General features: G+C 43.5%; 1 protein-coding gene across 1 annotated transcript in view; it reads left to right on the forward strand.

The window, feature by feature from the left end:
* Positions 1 to 16,481, forward strand: part of ADK (adenosine kinase) — a 563,842-nt gene that overhangs the window by 482,398 nt on the left and 64,963 nt on the right. The window contains exon 9 of the mRNA XM_014523581.2: positions 2,224 to 2,338. Coding sequence (XP_014379067.1) covers positions 2,224 to 2,338 — 115 coding nt within the window. The remainder of the gene's footprint in view (positions 1 to 2,223; positions 2,339 to 16,481) is intronic.

The raw sequence follows: 16,481 nt of genomic DNA on the forward strand, positions 1-16,481 counted from the left end.
GGGAAAGAAAAAAATATTGCCAACATAAGAAACTGGCTAAGAATCAGAAAGCAAACTTGAAAAAATAATTGATTTTCCTCATGATAAAATATTAAGTAGAATGCAACATACTAGGACTGATGTTGTTTAATGGCAGATATTAATGTTCTAAAAGGAAGTGAGCAGAGACACTAGATTGCAGACAGCTTCTGTAGAACTTACTCCTATTAAATATTGCCTTGCTTTGTGAATAATGTCATTGAAGTCATTGGTAAATCGGTGAGAATAGACTAAAAATAAAGCTTGGTCTACAATACAAAGTTCTGCTGACATAGTTCTTTTCTAGTAGTGTGAAAAAAAATCACATGTTGGCAAACTCCTGAGCTAAGTACAGACAGTCAAAAAGCCTAAGGCTGAATCGATTCAGTTTTCACAGGTTAGTGTAAACTGCATAGATCGAACCGATAAGCAAGTAAACAGATGGTTACTTTTGATTCTGGCAATGTAGCCACATACCTGCAGTGGCTCAAGCCATTTTGAAAGTGGTTTATGAATACTGAACTTCTATTGTGTTACCGGTTTGAACTGGTTTCCAATCACTTATACTGATTTATTTATACTTTCTGTCCCTAGCCCTGGTGTGGATGTAGCTATGCCAACAGAAGACTGCTTTTATTCACTTAGTTTATTTGGAAAGGTGGTATCAATACATCAACAGAAAAGTATTTCTGGCGTATGTAGAATAGTGAAGGCTCTATAAAGTAATTGTGCCTTAAGATATTACTCTTGTGATTGAGGCAAAATTGGCCTAAAATTAGTTAGGTTAGCCAATATTAGAGAAGACTATAAAGAATGTTGAAGGATCTAACAAAATTAGGAAAATTTGAATTCACTATGAATGGACAAAAGAACAAAGAATGGAAGAAAAAAACTGAGTTAAATTTACTGCAACTATCCAAGTAAAAGTCTTGAGGGAACTATTGTGGACTGCTTAATGAAAACCTCTGTCCAGTAGGTAATGATTATTAAAAAAAATAGACTTGATGAAGAAGAGGACTCTAAATAATGGTGAAATATTATAATGCCATTATATAAATTATTATTATATAGTAAATTATTATTATTTGCTGGGGATGTATTATATAGCAAATCTGCCCTGTGTTCAGTTTCAGTTCTTTCATATGAAGCAAATTGAAAAGAATGGGACTGGATAGTATAGAGAGAAAATGAAGAGCTATAATAAATTTTATTGTGAAAATATATATTATTTATTCTCTCGTAAAGAATCGGGGGCATTCAGTGAAATTGAAAGGCAACAATTGGATAAGTGATAAAAAAGAAACAATTTTTCACATAAGATGGTTAACTTGTGTACCTTGTTGACACCCAGATAGCTTTATGACTGAAAGCTTAGTGCTATATGATTTAAAAAAGAATGATATGTTTGTAGACATACTGAGAACAGCTGCATTTAGATTAGATTAGATAAAAAGAAAAAGAAAAAAATTGGGAAGAAAAACCCTCGTGCTTCAGACCAGAGGAGGACCTAACAACAGATAGGGTTAGGAGCATCATCTCCTAAAAGGCACATCATTCCTTAACTGTCCATTACGGGGTTGCTTGCATCCAAATGAAGTACTGTATGTGTTGCTGGCCATTCTCAGAGGTAAGATCCTGGAATGCAGGGACAAGTGCTTCAATTCAGTCTGCCAATTTCTGTGCCTACATACCTACAGTATTCTTTAAAGATGTAATCACTTTAAAGCATGTGGAGAATCGCTAAAGATATGTCTTCTACATTAATGTAAATCAGCAGTAATTCCATTGTAATCAGTGGGGTTACACCAGCATAAAAAGGAAGAGAATCAAACCCTGAGTTTTTCTAAGTTATTCTCTTCTTTATGTTATTTTTAATTTTATGGCAGGCAAGGTTAGAATCTATCCAGTAGCAGGGAAAATTACTAGCAATTGCCAATTAGAAAATGCTCTGTAATTCTTTTTTCAGGGTTTGAAGTATAGGAATTGGTATTGCTCCAGTATCACTTCCACGATTAAAGACAATGGCCTCATGATACAACGTAAACCTTTAAATATTCTTCCTTTTAAAAAATCTCTCTCAACAAACAATAAAGTCTATTTTATATCTTGTCCTAGGAAGATAAATCTTTGATCTGCTAATAAAGATCTAATCTTCCACTTCTCTGCTGTGCTAGCTACAAGAATTTTCTCTCTTACTATTAATAGACTGAAGACATTAAAGAGATAGCCCGGAAGACACAAGCCCTGCCAAAGGTGAACCCTAAAAGGCAACGAATTGTAGTCTTCACCCAAGGGAAAGATGACACTATAATGGCTACAGGTATACTTTTTAGACTATACGGCTGCACACAGTAGATGACTGTGGTTAATCATGCATGAGTTTTACAAATTATAATGGTTAAATGGTATTCAAATGTATTTGGTATCTTAAATCAATGTTTCTCGTATCTGTTCTATTTTTAACTTCTTGCATGTCCTGACTTTGAGAAGTTAATATTTCACAGGAATGCCTAAAAACTGAGTTAAGTTCTTTTTATGACATAGATCTAATGCATTATTTCAATTGGTTTTACTTTGATTTTTTATTACTTCAGATTTTATCTGTATAGCCATTTTTGCTGTAAACAAGAACATGTGATATTGGTGAGAGCAGCTGCGACAACTGTATAGTACACTTAAACATTTGCGAAAATGTGGAAGTGAAATCCAGTACTAAGTGAATTTCCAGTCTTTTTTTTGCTTTGAGCAGAAAGCCTTGTTTCTTGCTTTTCTCAGCTGTCTTCTTTTCTATTCTCAAAGGAATGGGGAGGGGGGAGTGTTCTAGCTGGGCTGCAAGTGGCTTCTGAAACGATGATGTACACCACAGATTTAAACATTATAAAACATGGTTGCCTGTCTTTTGACAGTTTCTTTCATTTTGTCCACCTGTGTGTTCGCACTAAATACTACTATTACTACATCTGCGGTGCCAAACTATTTTAGTTATTCAGTCTCGCACAAGATAAGATATTGACTAAGGGCTGATTCCCTCCCTTTAACAATAACAAGAGTTGAAGGTGCTCTGTACCTTAAGAGTTTAGTCCTTACTTATTCCCCAGAAAATACTTGGGCCTTTGACTGCAGGACCAGGAAACAAGTAGATGTGTCACTGCTTTATAGTTGGCAAGAATTTGAATTATTTCTCTACTGGTTGTGTTAGACTCAACCTGTTCTAAAAAAAGAATAGGTTAAAGGTTGGATAGGATTTTTTTATTATAAAGATGATGGTGTCACTTCTAGAAAATCACTGCAATATTCAAATGAACCATATGGAGGTGCCCTACTGGAGCTTTGTACAGCTGGCTGAAAAATAGCAGTATATAATGTTTTTCTACATGTTAGTAATAATGCTGGTAAACCTAAATCTTACATTTAAACCTCCTGTGTTCTTATTTAATTTTCACTCTGAATTTATTATATTCCTTAAACTGGAGTTGTTAACAAATCCATTAATCCATTCTTTGATATTTTTACAACTGGGAGCTTATTTGAGGACTGACACTTGCTAATCTTTGCTGTTTGTTCCCTATGAAAATGAACTTAAATTAGAGAATGCACTTTATGTGCATGATAAATGCAAGATGGATAGAGAGTGTATGCAGTGGTGTCAGCTACAAAAGCAAACATGATAAATGTTAAGGCAGTTTTGAGCCCTGGGATAAGCTATTCAGTGTGCAAGCATAGCTGAATCTCTTTGCTATGTTGTTATTCATGGCAGCCAAATAAATGTCAATAATAAAAGAGAATTAAAGATTTTCATTTCCCAGAGGCAGTCCTCTAATACAGCTTGATCTTTCATTTCATTTGTAATTCGTTCTCATGTCAGGATGCAATCATTTGCCAGGCTCTGTGTGTCATGTTAAGTCATTTAATAATGATTAAGAACATAAAAATGCTTGGCCTGTGGGGCAATTCTCAAAAGAGATACCAATTTGTTATTGTTTTTCCCCCTCCTCTCTTCTTGAATATGGATCAGCCTTTTCCTACCTCCTCGCATTAAAATACTAATGAAAGAAAAAGGAAAATGTGTCCCTTAATTTAGCATATAGTGACACCATAGAATGGCATAGGGCAGTGCTAACATACTTATTTCAACACTAATTAGGGCTTGTTGTGCTTTAAAACCTGCATTGTAGACTGTTTATAAATGATTGTTGGAAAGATTGCTGCACTTCACTATTGTTACCAGTGTAAAAAGTCAAACCTCTCTTCTTTAATGTATAGGAGACAGCTAAAACATTTTTTTTAAAGCATGGTTGTGGTGCAGTTTATTCTCATGCTTTTTTGAGGAGGTGAAATACTCAAGAAGAGGTCATTCCTAGGTTAGAAGAATGCTTGCAAGGACAGAAGGATGGTTATCTGGCCATGGATTTGGGTTTACTCGTGAAGAGCTTCAACTTTGTGCTGCAGTAACATTTGTTTTGTCAGATCATGTCCAACTGAGCATGACAAGAGGACTGCAATTTAGTTGGGTTAGTAGGTCAGAAAAAGAAGCCTAAAAGCCAAAGTAAATCCAACAGTTTTGATTTCTTCCACCACCTGTGAACCTTGGGTTCTAACTACTCATGGAACTGACTTTCTTACTTCTATCCTTTCTTCTGCTGCCCTCATTAGCAATACTGCAACAATTTCTGGATAAATCGCTTAGTCTGCTTAAATTCTTTTAATCCCAAAATAAGAAAAATTTACTACCTCATCATAAGGAGCACCGGGGCACACAAGAGACTATCTCCTTACCATCAGTAATAGTTACCTTCACCATGAAAGCTGCGCTTTCTGGTAGGAATGATTGCAGCAAAAGTTGTGCTGTGAGCATCTCAGCATACTTTCTGGAGACAGAATATGTACTGCAGGTTTTTCACATAGAAGCTGTATGTGGGGGCAGCAGGCTGACTTCAGTTGCCTGCCACTACCTAGACACAATTAGTATATGCAGATTATTTTGGCTTATTTGAATAGATAATCCTGGGGAAAGCAAAAAGCACTTCTCTACTGCTAGAGCATCCCCTCCAAATTTCAGCTCTTTTCTCTATAGCATCATAATAATTCTAGGAATTATCTTGTGAAAAACAGTGTATTGTCTTTAACATCATTCACAACTGAATTATTTTTGCTGAACTTAAAAAATATAATTTCGGGCAGATGTCTACCATAAAATTTTCAGTTCAATGGTTAATGTTTAGCAAAAATAACCAAAAATGAGGTCAAAGTTTTTATCTGTATGGAGAAATTTATAACAAGAACTGTACAAATACAACTCTGTATGGAGTTATCATAATCTAGAGTAAGTCTGTCTGCTGGGGGCATTATTTTGCTTTAACTGTAGTCATACAATTATAATTTTGCTACTATATTTTCTTGTTAAGACAAATCCTTTTCATGGAAAGTGTTGAGTCACTTTAACTGCAGGTGTCATTGTCAGCTCTACTTATAACTTCATAAACTTCATAGACATTAGGGCTGGAAGGGACCTCAGAAGATCTTCGAGTCCAGCCCCCTGCCCCAGGGGCAGGAAGTCAGCGGGGGTCATAGGATCCCAGCAAGATAAACATCCAAATTTCTATTGAAGGTGTTCAATGTGGGTGCTTGAACCATCTCTGGCGGCAGTCTATTCCAGACCTTGGGGGCTCAGACAGTAAAGAAGTTCTTCCTTATGTCCAGCCTGAAACGGTCTTGGAGGAGTTTGTGACTGTTCGATCTTGTCATCCCTTGGGGCGCTCTGCTGATCAAACGTTACCCCAGATCCTGCTGAGCACCCCTTATAAACTTACAGGCAGCTACCAGATCACCCATGAGCCTGCGCTTTTCCAGGCTGAAGAGTCCCATAGCTCTCAGCTTCTCATCCTAAGGTCTGTTTTCCTGATCTCTGATCATGCACGTGGCTCTCCTCTGCACTCGCTCAAGCTTCTCCCCATCCTTTTTTAATTGTGGAGCCCAAAACTGGATGCAGTACTCCAGCTGTGGCCTCACCAAGGCCGAGTACAATGGGAGAATGACATCCTGGGATTTGCTTGAGAAGCATCTATGGATGCAAGCCAGCATTTTGCTCATTTTACTAGCTGAAGCATCACATTGATGGCTCACATTCATCTTGTGGTCAAACATAACCCCCAAGTCCCTTTTGTCCATAGTGCTAGCCAGCGTAGCACTGCCAAGCCTATAAGGATTCTGCGGGTTTTTCTTCCCAAGGTGGAGAACCTTGAATTTTTCAGTGTTAAACACCATCAGGTTCTCGTCCGCACATTTCCTGAGCCTGTCAAGGTCAGCCTGGATTGCCCTCCTGTCCTCAGGTGTGGATGCTTTACCCCAAAGTTTGGTGTTGTCGGTGAACTTGGCCAGTCTGCTTCTGACACCAATGTCCACATCATTAATGAAGATGTTGAATAGTATAGGCCAAAGGACAGAGCCTTGAGGGACCCCACTGGTCACAGGGCACCATGACGATTGATTTCCATCAACCACCACCCTCTGGTTCTGACCACGGAGCCAATTCCCCAGCCAGTGGATCATGCTGAAGCCGAGGCTGCAGTTGGCCAGTTTTGCTAAGAGGTGATCATGGGATACCAGATTGAAGACTTTTTTGAAGTCAAGATATATGACATCAATCTCCTCTCCCTTGTCCAGGTGATAGGTCACCTGGTCGTAAAAGGAAATGAGATTGGTCAAGCAAGACCTACCTACAACAAACCCATGCTGGCTATCCCTCAGGATGTTGCCCTTGGCCAGTCTGTTAAGAATGGTCTCTTTGATAATTTTTTCTAAGACCTTTCCCAGGATAGAGGTCAGGCTGATGGGCCTGTAGTTTGCCAGATCCACTTTCCTTCCTTTCTTGAAGATAGGCACCACATTGGACTTCTTCCACTCTTCAGGCATTTCACCAGAGCACCAGGAGTTCTCAAAGATCCATGCCAGAGGCTGAGCTATGATGCTTGCCAACTCCTTGAGTACCCTGGGGTGTAAACTGTCAGGGCCGGCTGACATGAAGGTATCCAGCCTCTCAAGGTGTTCCTTCGGAGTCAGCTTTGATGGAGTGCAAGGAATCTCCCTCACCCAGGCCTTCTCGTCCCATAATGGGCAGGGACATCCCTTGGGACTGGTGAAAAACCGATGCAAAGTACTCATTTAGCAAGTTGTTTTTTTCCTGGGCGTCAGTTGTCAGTTGTCCCATTTGGTTTAGCAGGAGTCCAGTGTTACCCTTGCTTTTCCTTCAGCTCCCCACATATCTAAAAAAGGACTTTTTATTGTCCTTGATAGTTGTAGCTAGTTGGAGTTCAGTCGCAGCCTTAGCAACAACAAATTCTTCTGTGATATCTTTTAAACTGTATCAATGATCACAATGATCATACTATGACAAGCAGACCTAATTAGAAAGTTAGATAAACAAAACTGTAACTTCTGTGAAAATGAACCTTTTCATAGTCAGTAGAGCTGTGCAAAGCTTTGGGTGCCAATTCAATTTGGAGGAGATTTGGCCTAATTCGGCGGCCGAATTTCCAAATCTGAATCAAATCATGAGACCAATAAAAAAGTCTGAATTGATTCAAAGCTCTCTGAATCAGTTCGGAGAGCTTCGGAGATTTAGGCATCCCCACTCATCGCCACAGGGAGCTGGGCCTAGACTCTGTGCTGATAAGTAGGGGGCAGAAGGGCGGGGCTGGAGAAGGGGAAAGGGGACCATGGAGGGGACCCCCACCAGGCCCCATCTCCTACTTGCTCTGCCCACTCTCCCAGCCCTCCTGAGTGCCCCCTGACCCTCACCCGCTCTCTCAGCCCTGCCATGGCTGTCCCACCCAGCCCCAGCTCCCAGTACTTTAAAAAAAAAAAAAAGAGCCCCCACTCGCTGGCTGCTACAGGGGCTTTTTTTTAAGAGAGCTGGGGTGCTGGGACTGGGAGAGTGGAGGGGAGATGGGAGCCCAGGGCAGAGACCCCCATGCAGCATGGGCAGTGGGGGGCAGAGTGGATTGCTTCCCCCAGCCTGGCAGGAGCTGGTTAATGGCAGGAGCTTTTTTTTTAAAGAGCTGGGACACTGGGACCAGGCGGGGCAGCCATTGACAGGGCTGGGAGAGTGGGCAGGGGATGGGGTCTGTTTGATTCAGAGATTCAGATGATTCTGAATTTGGCGGCGGCCAAATCTCCAAATCAAATTTGCCCGAATCAGTTCAGGACAGTGATTTGAATCACATCACTGCCCCCCAAATTGGCCAAATCCAAATCCGAAGTGAATACTAGCCGCTTCGCGCAGGCCTAATAGTCAGTATTTACATTCTATACATAATGATATGTGGCTACTTACAATTATCTTTGTCATTTCTGTGAAGGGAATTATATAATGTGGGTTTTTTTCAATCATAAATATTTCTGAAAATGGTTTGATGCTTTTGCAGTTTTTGCATTATATTAAAAATTTTCACTGGAAGAACAGAAAAAGGTAATGGTCTTGATTTAACTGAGACTTGTCAGATTGCAACAATTGTTACATAGTTCAGTAATTTTTTTAGACATCCTATCATGTTAGCTAGCGAGAGGGAATCCTGACAAATAAAAATGTCCATGTTCCTTAGCCTATTAAAGTAGGTATTGATCCAGAAGCATATCTAATCTAATCGGAATGAACCTTTTAGTTGCCAGCTGGTAGAAGTTCCACAGCTGTGGATCTTGCCTTACTGGCTGAAGAAATGATACATTATATATTTTAGCAGAGTTCTCTTCCTAGAGCAATCATTTGATATCTCCCAACCTAATCAGTGTAAATGGTAGCTGTGCTCTTGGAAGTGCTTACATATTTCCACAGCTTACTAATGCACAGGAAGAACTCAGTAGTGCCCAAAGTCCACATTACATGGGCTGTTATACACTGACAACTCTATTCTTCTGCATCAGGGAGAGTGATAAGGGTAACTAAGAAGCTGAAGCTTCCACATAATTGGATTAGAGAGGAATTAGTATTGGCAAACCCAAAAGTATAAATACCATTACTTTTATACCAAAAATAAAACCCCACAGGCCCCAAAATCATGATCTTTATTGAGAGAGTGTGTGAGAGAAATTATAGCATGTGGTTTTGGTCTCTTGATTTTTGTTCTTCCTCTACCCACCCTTAAGGTGTATATGGTTTTGGCCACTCATGTATTTATAACTGTAAGACCCAGCTAAAATCAAATTATTCATATATATATAAACTACTGTTTGATGGCAGGGGCTTCTAGCTTCTCCCCAAATCCCAACTTTTAATTCTCTGTCCTCCACTAGCCCTACATCCCTCTGTTCTCCAACCTAGCAATAAACTTTGCACTCTCCACATCAGAACATCTCTTCTCCCTATGCTTCTCCCTTCCCTATCACCTAGGCAGCATTTGCAGCAACATCCTCTTCTCCTGTCTTCTCTCTAGGTCTGGGGTGAGAGCAGAGGGGGTGTCATGGGGCTCTTTCCTTTCATCACCTACCTACGCTGTGTTTAGAGAGATGGAGTAATGCTCAGCCATTTTTCATAGGAAGGGATGGGGGAGCAGCAACACCCTGAAGGTTGGCCTCTTTCTGTTACCTTTTCTCCATTCCCTTTCATGTGAGAATGTGTCAGGTGTTCCCTCTTTCCATACACCCAATATATCCTCTCTGCCTTCTGAAGCAATAGAGAGATGGTAGAAAAATGAAGAAGCCAGTCAGTCAGAGGATTTTTCCGTGGCCAGATTTTAAAAATCCTAGTTCTTCTCTAATCCAAGTCTTTACCAGGATTAAGAAACATTGGATTTACAGGGAATAGTCATATTGCATCTCATCTTTTATGTCGCTAAGTTAATCAAGCTATTTTCATTCCTTCCCATAAGATAAACCTCCATTTCTCCAATCATCCTACTAGGGCTTCTTTGAACTTATTCCAGTTTGGATCCCATGTTGGCCATAGATGAGCAGAATTTTATATAATATTCCAGATAAGGTCTCATCAGAGTTTTGTAAAATATTGTGACAGGGGGCACCTCTCAGGGCCAGGTCTCATGTCAGCCTCCCCACCTGTCTCCAGGGGGCGATCCACCCAGTATCTCCTGCCACGACTTTGCTGTTCCTATATATGGATGGTACGTGCGGGAGACTGCCCATTACTGCCCCGATACCTGGGGGTGCTATCTGCAGCTTCAGACTTCCCCTACACCATAGCCCATGTCTCGCAGATGGCATCCAGATTAATATTACTCCTGGTCTGAGACCGAAGCAAACCGAGTCCAAAGTTGGGCTCCACATACACATACATTCACACCACTTCCCCTCTCATAGGAGGCCTCTTCCACTCCACCCTTCTCTCACCGGGACCTCTGGCATACCACCCATTACTGGGCCACACTCCACTGCCCTTGCTCCTCCTTGAGTGGCCCCTTTTGGGTCGTCAGGCTTCGCTACTCTCATACTGGCCTTGCCACCTAGGACCTTCAGTTCCTGTGAGTTCCCCTATTCTACGTGGTCCAGCTTTATGCCAAACCTTGGGCTAATTCTGCCCCAAACCCCTCACCGGGCACAACTTCTCACAGGGCTGGCCCTTTCTCTGTCCTTCAAGTTTACTACCATTCGACCCTACTCAGTACGCCCCTTAGGATGTCCTTCAGGCCTAGTCCAACTTCAGCCCTACTCAGCCCCCTCACACGCATAGTCCTTCAGGCCTACTTGCACTTCAGCCCTACTTTGTGTGGGGCCTCCCAATGTTCTTCACACTATCCCCTCTGGGGTCTCCAGGACCTTGTATCCCTGCTGGACTCAGGCACCTGCACATGGGCATACCTGGCCCCCACTACTCCCACAATTCTACACTACCTCCTCTGGGGTCTTTGGTATCTCTCATCCCTGCTGGGCTCAGGCACCTACACGTGAGCATACCTGGCCGCACTACTCCCCAGCTGCCTCCAAAACCCACCTGAAGATGGGGGCTGGGGTTAAGGCGCCCCTCCTTGCCTTTCACCGGGGTGGGAACTGGCCTGGCATTTCCTGGGGACTCCCACACCACCAGGAGCCCCACCAGGACACCCATCCCTGGCAGGGTGCAGTTTTAGGTCATGCCCAGGACCAAGAGCCTTCTGCTTCTATCTGCAAGATACTCCATGCAGCAGTTCAGCCAGGCGATGTTTCTGCCTGGACTGCCAACAGTGAACTGCTCTGTTTATATAGTCAGCCAGTGTTTTAAAATGGTTGCCACAGTCAAGCACCTGCTGGCTGCTTGACTCAACCCTTAAAGTGGCAGGCAGTACTAGTGCGCTGCCACAAATATCATTAATATTTCCCTAACTCTGCTGAAAATACTATACTGAGATCTCTCTTGAGACATTTATCTTTTTCACAGGTTTATAAATTGATGTCTCATGGTCACCCTGTGATTGACTAACATGCTTTAGTCTTTTCCTTCCTGTGTCATTTCCAACTGATAAGCACCCAGCTCCAGCTCATTGCCCCACCCTGAAATTCTTATTTGCTTTTAAGTACTATATTTACTCAGATATAAGATGACCCTGAATATAAGATAATTAGAATCTATATATGGAAAATGTATACATTTATTATAATTTCCTAGGTAATTAATTGAATTATTGGAGGTTTGCCTTGAATTTGTCCCTCTCCCAGTGCTAGAACAGGGAAAATAAATCGGGGGGTGGGGGGAGAAGGGAGGCATGTAGCCACGCTCCCCTTCCCCACCTTCTTCTCCCGGCCGTGTATTCCCCCCTCTTTACTGTCAGACCTTGAACATGTGGAAGTGAGGAGCGAAAACACTGATTTTGAAATAAACATAATTTACCATGTAGGCAAATTACTACAGGTACCCATAGACTTATTTCATTCAGAATTAATATATTTGAGGGTTTTTTGAAGCTGCTACAACTTTTAGCTTGAGGACACCATAAACACACTTTTAAGTAGCACTTTTGTACCTACTTATATAAAATACAAACTGTGCATCATATTAGTCCAAAGCCAAAAGGCTTATGATTCACCATATAGTTCATTGGGCTGGGCCCCAGCAGAGTCAACAGCATTTCGAGCCATGCTGACCCCACAGCTCAGCACTGTTCAGTATGTGGGTGTACTCCAAATACCCCACCATGAAGGAGGCTGTTGAAGAAACTTGGAAAGAAAGGCACAGTTCAGCTGTGGGAATGAAGATGAAATTGAAATGTATTAATTGTAGTGGCTCACCATGACTTGATAAAGAGTTGATGCTCAGGAAGACTGTGATTAATGGGGACTACCATATGTCTTATTCAGATGGGCTGCACTAGCTTATCCTTGTGGTAGTTTCCCATCAGTATGTTTGTCCATATGAGCCATAGGCAACTGGTAGGCGGGGCTGGGGGGTGGGGGCATGTGCCCCCCCTGATAGGGCTGCCCCCCACCGCCAACACCACTGGTGGCTTCTGTGGGTGCTTGCCAGCCTGTCCCTGAAGCTGCCAGGGCTGGCAGTTTCTGTGGGTGCTTGCCAGCCCCATCCCCAATGCTGATGCCAGTTTCTGCGGGTGCCCCCCCAGACTCAGGAGGCACCAGTCGCCCATGATATGAATCTTGTATTTTATAGTTATGCTCAGTGTTGGCTGCATTTAATCAACTTCATAGTTGGTTTCCCTTATTGAGCACATGCTGCTTTTGGCAAAGCTTAATGATAGACAAATGTATTTAGTTAGATTTCCTTGTATGCAGTTATAATACAAGGGGCTTTTTCCCCGTGCTGCTTGGGGAAAAAAACCTCATCTTGAAGTGAATACATTGCATGATCTTGCCTCTTTGTATTACTATGTTTCATTCCATTTATTTTACTGTGGTCCTCAAGGTCATCCAGTTCTTCTTTTATGAGGTGGCAGTCCTCCTCTGTATAGATAAAGCCTTTCCACTTAATGTTTTCAACAAATGTCATTAGTGCTTTCCACCTTTTTTTTGCCAAGGCCATTAATGAAAATGTTAAATAAGTTCTGTTCCAAGACTGCCTGTTCAGGAACTCCAGCTAGTAACCACCTTTTAGACTAATAGTTCCCCTTTGAGCACAACCCATTGTCTCCTCCCCTTAACCAGTACCTTACCTATGGTACTTTACCATACTTGTCCTGATCCCCATCTTCTCAAATATAACTAATAATTGCCCTGTGGCACCAGATTTCAGTGTTTTTATTGAATTCCAGGCTATATATATACTATAAAGTTTTGGTGACATTTCTGTGTCTGCTGGGAGTGTGAAAAGTCATACCTCTAATCGATATAGCTATGCCAACAAAACCCCTTATGTGTATGTAGTAGGCCTATGTGAAGTGGCTAGTATTTGCTATGGATTTGGATTCAGCCGATTCAGCTGTTGCTGAATCTCTGAATCAGCCAGGCCCATCCCCCACCCACTCTCCCAGCCCAGCAATGGCTGCCCCGCATGCCCCAGCTCCGGCACTTGTGGAAAAAAATAAACGGGAGGGAAGCAGGCGGGGGGGCTAGGCGAATGGGGGGGGCTGGCACAGGTCTCCCCATGGTCCCCTCCCCCAGCCCCCCCACCCCTAGTACTTAGCAGTTCTGAGTCAGTTGCAGCTCCTTGCTGTAGCCACCGGGGACTGCCTGAATCATCAAAGCCCTCTGAATCTTTCCTGAAGATTTGGAGAACTTTGAATTGATTAGTTTCTTTAAATTGGTCTCCTGATTTGATTTGGATTCAGAGATTCAGCCACTGAATCGGACCAAATTTCTTCCGAATTGAATCACCACCCGAAACTTTGCACAACCCTAGTATGTAGCTATCCTAACCAAAGACTGCTTTTGTTGGTGTGACCGCCTAGCCTCGAACAGCCGTTCGTGTGCTGTCTTGGCCCAGACGGTCAGTAACAGACGTCCCAAGGTTTCTTGTAAACCCTGAGGTAGATGCTTAGCACCTAGATGGCCACCCCTAGACTCATCTGCCATGACTTTGAATGTAATTTCAGTGGCGGGGCAAACCACCAGGGGCTCCTCAGTGGTGGGTAGTCTGCTAGACGGCCATCCGTGGGGTTCCATCTCCCCTACACCCCAGCCTCATGCCAACCTTCGGCGGGTCACTGGATCTTGTCATCCGTTCCTCCAATGCAGCTGTATTCTTGACCCCAACGTTCTCTTGAATCTTGTGTCCCAAGCACTTTCTCCTATGGTGGCTCAACTGATCCACTATCTAACCTAAGCTGGGGCTCTTTCTGCCCTAAGCTGCCTCAAACTGGAAGCTGAAAGACCAAACCAGCAAACAAAACAAAAAAGAAAAAAACAAAAGGAGGACAGAAAGGAGCCGCCCTGCCAGCACCTCTGTGCTGCGCTCTATTCCCCTTAACCAGGACTTCCTCCTCGTTAGAGGACTTCGTTCCTTGGCGTCGTCTATCCCACCACACAACCCGTCCAAAAGGGGGGGAAAAAAGAGCGAAACAAATTGTGAGTTGGGGAGGGTCTGCTTCGTTTCCTCCCTGGCCCTACCATTAAGATAAAGGAGGTGCTCCTCAGCACTCTCTCTAAGATCTCCTCATCCTCATCCCCGCCAGTCAGTATCCTGCACCCAGTACCTGGGAACTCTCTGTGAGATGACCCATCGTCTGGCCAGGGATGGCTAAGGCTCCTCTTCCTGGGCCATTATTTCTCTCGCACTGCCAAATGTGGCTTGCGGAATCGCTCTCCCCCGATGTCATCTGAGGCGTTCCGCTTCCAGCACCCCATGGTCCTTTCTGGTCTGGTCGACCGATGCTTGCCTTGTGGGTTGCTGCCAAGCCTGCTACTGCCCTGCCAGGCTTCCTCTTTTGCTGCTCACACCAGTCTCCGCCGGTGTAGAGAGCATACTCTGGCTCTCCTGCCTCCCGGGCACACCAGCCTCCACTGGTGCAGAGAGCCTCCACCGGCTCTCCCTCCTCCCGGGCATGCCGGTCATTGCTGGTGTAGAGAGCCCCTGCTGGCTTTCTCTCCTTCTGAAGATGTCTGCCGTCGCCAGCGCAGAGAGCCTCCACTGACTCTCTCCTCCTCCTCCTGCCCTTCCCCGCCTCTACAGGTAGTCCTTTTTGTTCCCGCCAGCCGGTGATTGCCAATGATGTCACTGGCTGGCCTCAGCTGTATAAAGGTGTGGCTTACAACCCATGTGGGTTCCCTCCTTCGCTCTGGCTGTGCCACGGGCCCTGCTGCAGGTAAGTGTTCTTCTTGTATTATTTTTTTTTCTTTCATGCATGGTCCCCTCCCTAGGAGCCCCCAGGGTACGGTTTGGGGGTCTTTCAACTGATCACCCCCATGAAAAGTGGTTTAGCCTACGTTGTTTAGGAACATGGTGTAGCTAGGTTGGCAAAAGAACTCCTGTTTTCAGAGTATATTGCACCTACCCTAATGGGCTCTACTGATGTAGCCCTCAGATTAATTAGATCTACCATATTTCTTTTTTCTGGAAATCAATCATCAGAGAAAAATACTAAATTAGCTTGGCATATTCCACCTTTGCTGAACTCATATTGATTTTTATTCTGCTTCCTTTTTACTGGCATCCACTTTATAGATGGTTTGCTTGAATCCAGCATTTCTGACTGCCAGAAAATTGCATATCTCAGAAACCTGCTTATGGTGTTCTGCTCTAGGTCCTAGGGTGTTTTAGGGGGGAATGGTATATATTCACTGTACAATTAATGCATGCATTAACCCGGATTTTACCCCAAACCATTCATACCTCTGACCAGGTTTAAACAACTTTAAGCCTCATGCAGGACAGAGACTCTTCTGCACTCAACACAGGTGACTGGGAAAGAATCCTAGAGTATGGTGTAAGGTAACTAGTAGGGTGAAAGCACTAGACTTTAGGAACGCTGATTTCAAAGAACTCAGGGGATTAGTCAAGGATGCACTGCAGAGTAGGAGTTTTGAAGTGATGGGAGCCCAAGAAGGGTGGCTGTGCCTTAAGGAAATGATCCTTTGGGAACAAAGGGAGACGATCGTGATGCGAGGAAAAAGAGGGAAAGGGGCCAGCAGGCTTCCTTGGCTGACCAGAGAAATCCAGGGCAGCCTACGGGCCAAAAGGGGGCACATAAAAAGTGGAAACAGGGAGAGATCACCAAAGAGGAGTATACCTCCTCTGCTCGTGCTTGTAGGGAGGCAGTTAGACGGGCCAAAGCTACCATGGAGCTGAGGATGACATCCCAAGTAAAGGATAACAAGAAATTATTTTTTAGATATATAGGGAGTAAAAGGAAGGCCCAGGGAGGAATAGGACCCCTGCTAAATGGGCAGAAACAATTGGTGACAGACAGGGGGGACAAGGCTGAACTCCTCAATGAGTTCTTTGCCTCAGTGTTCCTAAGTGAGGGGCACGACAAGTCTCACTGGGGTTGTAGAGAGGCAGCAGCAAGGCGCCAGACTACCATGCGTAGACCCTGAGATGGTACAGAGTCACCTGGAAGAACTGGATGCCTTTAAGTCAGCAGGCCCGGATGAGC

This window comes from Alligator sinensis, unplaced genomic scaffold (assembly GCF_000455745.1).
Source record: "Alligator sinensis unplaced genomic scaffold, ASM45574v1 scaffold109_1, whole genome shotgun sequence".
NCBI classification, from domain to species: Eukaryota; Metazoa; Chordata; order Crocodylia; family Alligatoridae; genus Alligator; species Alligator sinensis.